At 69.6% G+C, this 4,196-nt stretch overlaps 1 protein-coding gene across 1 annotated transcript; it reads right to left on the bottom strand.

The window, feature by feature from the left end:
• Positions 1 to 1,622: 1,622 nt before the first annotated feature.
• On the bottom strand, positions 1,623 to 2,896 carry EMIHUDRAFT_65329 (hypothetical protein; the record flags this gene model as incomplete). Its single annotated transcript, XM_005773299.1, has 3 exons — positions 1,623 to 1,895; positions 1,954 to 2,097; positions 2,165 to 2,896. The coding sequence occupies 3 exons, from the start codon at positions 2,894 to 2,896 to the stop codon at positions 1,623 to 1,625; spliced, it is 1,149 nt and encodes a 382-aa protein (XP_005773356.1).
• Between the last annotated feature and the right edge of the window lie 1,300 nt (positions 2,897 to 4,196).

Below are 4,196 nucleotides of genomic sequence, written 5' to 3'. Positions count from 1 at the left end.
GAAAATCGGCGGCCGGCCGGAGCTGCGGCAGAGAGGGCTGCTGCGGCGGAGCGAGCGGCGTCGCCGCCGCGTCGAAGCAAGGCTGCGCTCCCGTCCCGCCCGCCCCCACCTCCACCCGTGCGCCCTCCTCCGCCCCTTCCGCCTCAATTGGCTCCGCCCTCGCCGCCTCCCCGGCCTCTGCCACCTCCAGCAGCGCCGAGCCGCCCCCCTTCCCCCCCGCCGCACGCGGCTCCACCACGCCAAACTCTACTACGACGCCGCCCGCGCAGCCGACGGCGCGATCCGCAGCCGAACTTGTCGACGGCTCATCGCCGCCCGCCGCCGCACCGGCGGCTGCACAGCCGCCGCCGCCGCCGCCGCCGCCGCCGCCGCCTCCTCCGCCTCCTCCGCCAGCGGCGAGCACGGCGTCCAGACGAGCGAGGCCACCCGCGGAGCTGGCGATCTGCCGCTCCAGTCTCGCGCAGCGCGCCTCAGACGCGTCTCTCTCCGCCGTCAGCCGAGCCACCGCGTCTGCCTCGCAGGCCGCCGGCCGCGGCGGCGACGTGGGCGGCGGCGCAGCGGGCGGCGGCGGCGCGGCGAGCAGAGTTGTTAGCGGGCCGGCGATGCCGTTGTTGAAGGAGGGGGGCATGACCGAGAGGCGTCGCCCCTTGCCAGCCTGCCTGCCGCCTCCGCCGCCCACCTTGCCGCCCACCTGCTGCAGCTTCGCCTGTCCACGGGGGAGCCACGGGGGAGAGCCGTGAACAGAGGACGCCGCGCCCCCACCTTGCGCCACCCCCACCCTGCTGCGGCTTCGCCTGCGCGAGGACCTGCAGCTGAGCCCGCAGCGCCTCCGCCTCCGCCTCCGCCGCCTCCGCCCTGGCGGCAAGCGGTTCGAGCGTGCGCAAGCGAGAGTGCTGCTCCGCCAGCTGCGCGCGCAAGCCCGCGATCACGCTGTCCGAGTCGTCCTCCCCCCCCTCCAGCTCCGCCCGCAGCCGCGCCGACTCGACCTCGACGACAATGCGGCGCAGGGCGTCGATGCCTAAGGAGTGGCTTGGCGATGCCATTCAGAACGAGGCAGGGCGGGTGGCGGTGAGGGAGGGCGCGTCGATGATTCCGTCTCGGGCAGAGCGCTGCTCCGCCTGCCTCCGCGCGGGCGCAACCCCGTGCAGCACCTGCACAGAGGGCGGCGGGGGGGCGACAGCTGCGAGGCTGTGAGAGGCTTCGAGAGGCTTCGAGAGGCTTCTAGGGGCTTCGAGAGGCTGCGAGAGGCTGCGAGAGGGCGACAGCTGTGAGAAGGGGGAGCAACAGAGTCCAGCACCTGCACTCGCTCGAGCATGTCGTGCAGCTCCTCCGCCTCGGCGTCTCTTCTCTTGAGCGACTCCTCCAGCTCGGCCAGGCTCCGCTGGCTCTCGGCCAGCTCCTCCTGCACCGCCTCCGCCTGCTCCTTGGCAGCCTCGAGCTCGCGACTCACCGCCTGCGCCTCGGACGGCCCTGCCAGAGCCTCTTGCCACGCCCTCGCCTCCGCCGCGTCGCCCGCGAAGCCCCCACCGCCCTCACCGCCGCCGCCGCCGCCGCCGCGCGCGCGCGCCAGCTCCGCGCGAGCAGCGCGCAGCTCCGCTCTCAGCTTGTCGTTCTGCGCCTGTTCACACAGCGAGACGCGTGAAGACGCTGTCCGCAGCTCCCACGCGCACAGCTTGCCGTTGCGGCGCCTGGATCTGCTCGGGCGAAAGCAGCGTGTTGACGACGGCGGCGTTCTTGATCGCCTTTGCGCGGACGGCGAACTGGAGCGTCGACTTGGTCTCGGCGGCGTTCTGCTGGGCGGGCGAGCAGGCGACGAGCAGCAGCGTCTTGGAGTTGCCTCCGAGCGACTCTTGCAGGATGCGCGTCAGCTTCGAGTTCCGGTAGGGCACGTGCGCCTTTCGTCGACAAGTTCGGAGTCATCCCGCATGGATGGTGCAAGGAAAGGCAAGGGACGGGCGCCTTCCCGTCGGCGAGGGCGGAGATGACGAGGCTCAAAGCGGAGAGCGACGCGTTGATCTTCTTGGCCTCGTCGAGTGTGCCTCCGGTCGCGCCCGTCTTTGAGATCTTTTCAGATCCGGCGAGGTCAGCGATGTTCAGCTTCGAGACGCGAACCGAACCGGAGCGGGACCTACTCGGGAGGGGAATGGACGCTCAGTGCGAAAACGTGGAGCGGCCCGCGGCGTGGCCGGGTGGGCGGCTTTTGCTGCAGCGTCAGCGTCAGCAGGGCGTGCGAGCGCGACGACTGGCTGTTCATCAGAGTCGCACCGACCATCCGGTGGGCGTTGCCGCACTGGAGTACGTCGAGCACGTCCGCCTCGCTCGCCACCATCACCTGGCTAAGACCCTCCACGTACACCCCCGCCTTGGCCGTCTCCCGGATCGCCAGACCGCCAGCAGCACCGCCGCCGCCTCCCGCGCCGCCAAACGCGGTCGGCGGCGGCGCCGCCGCCGCGGGCTCGAGGAGGTCGCGGACGACCTCCTTGTAGATCTCGAGGTACGAGCAGGAGAGGAGGTACTCTGCGCCGCTCTCGTCGCCGCACAGCCGCCCGAAGATGTGCTGCATCGCCCGCGGCAGCACGCCCGGCTCAGACGCCGTCCCCATCACCGAGTGCGTCTTTCCGGAGCCGGTCTGGCCGTAGGCGAGGACGGTGCCGTTGTAGCCTTGCAGCACGGCATCCACGATCCCGGAGACGTGCCCGTACGTCTCCGCCTGCGTCGCCTGCGTCGGCAGCACGGCGTCGAACGTGTGGCTCGCGCCGCCGTCCTCGGCGAGCGAGACGGTGCGGCCGTCGTCGGCGAAGCGGACTGCGGGCGCGGACAGCTGCGACGCGGCCTCGCGCGCGCTCGGCGGCCGGAAGCGGGCGACGACCTTGATGGCCTCCGAGCCGCCGCTCATCGCTGTTGGAAGATGAGTGGGAAGTGGGAGTGTCGTCGCAGGTCTCGCTGTCGCGTTCAAGCAAGAGCCGCGGTAGGAAAAAAGAATTGGTGTCGGGTTGCGGCATGGCGTGTGCGTGTGCGTGACTGCAACGAAGGACCGCTCGCAGAGGACCATTGGGTTTGTACTATTAACAACGAAGGCGCTCTCAAAAAAGAATTTAACAAATTCTCTCACAGCAGACAAGGGATTGCAAAAAGGGGATTAAAAAAGGTCACGCCGCGAAAAAATCCTAAATGGGGCAAAGCGTACTACGCCCTGCATGCAAAGTCGCTCCCCACCAGCGGCCAGGTCCCGAGTGTTTTCAATCGCTGTCGTGGGCTCGCTTGTCATGTAGAGTGCGTTGGGTCTCGAGGTGGGTTGCGCGAGGCTGCCACCATACCATACCCCGCAGAAAGTCCAAACCCTAAAACGGTTGCGCTCGAGAATTCTTTAGAGGGGCCCCCGGAGGGACGCTCAGCCGCTCCACGCCACGCCGCTTGCGGCGGTCCTCCTTCCCAGCTCCGCTGAGGGCCCGAGCGTTATTTAGGATACCCATCACTGAGCCGACAATGCTACGGGTAGCCCCAGGGTGGCGCCCACCCCCATGCCCTCGGGCACTTGCCTGCGCCCTCGCGCACTAGCCCACGCCCTGCCCCGCAAGATCTCACTCCATCCCGGCCTGTGGCATACCTCGGCACCCCCTTGCACGGAATCTGAGCGTGAGGGAATCTGAGTGTGAGGGAATCTGAGCGTGAGGGAACCTGGGCAGTGCCGCGTAGTGCGGCGTGCGCGGACGTGCGCGGGACGTGCGGCGGACGTGCGCGGGACGTGCGGCGGACGTACTGCCGCTGCCCCAGTCAGGCGCGCCCGGTGCGCGCAACTACCTCGACATCATTCTATCGCCAGCGCCTACGCGACCGAGCTCCCCTGCTCCGCTGTCTGCCCTGCCGCCTGTCGAGCTGCCCAGCCTTCAGTCCGCCGTCTCGCGCGACCCTCCCTTCGGTGTCGTGGCCGAAGCTGCTGCCGCGGGCAGGCCAGACAACCACGCGCACGCCTTCCCCTCGCCGGGCAATGGAGCCTGCAGGGCAGGGAGCAGCGCAGGGAGCGGTTCGGATTTTTCGGCGCCTGTCGAGCCGCCAGTTGGCACGCCTCCCGACGCTTCGCTCGCCTCTCCGTTTACGGATGATGTCGCGGCCGGAGCCGCTGACGCTGCCGCTGCCACCTCGCTCTTCGCGCTCGACGGCATCGCTGCCGACGACTTGCAGGCTGCTGCTCGTAC

The sequence above is a fragment of the Emiliania huxleyi genome (genome assembly GCF_000372725.1).
Source record: "Emiliania huxleyi CCMP1516 unplaced genomic scaffold EMIHUscaffold_34, whole genome shotgun sequence".
Classification (NCBI taxonomy): Eukaryota; Haptophyta; order Isochrysidales; family Noelaerhabdaceae; genus Emiliania; species Emiliania huxleyi.
This window is presented reverse-complemented; position numbering and strand designations above follow the sequence as displayed.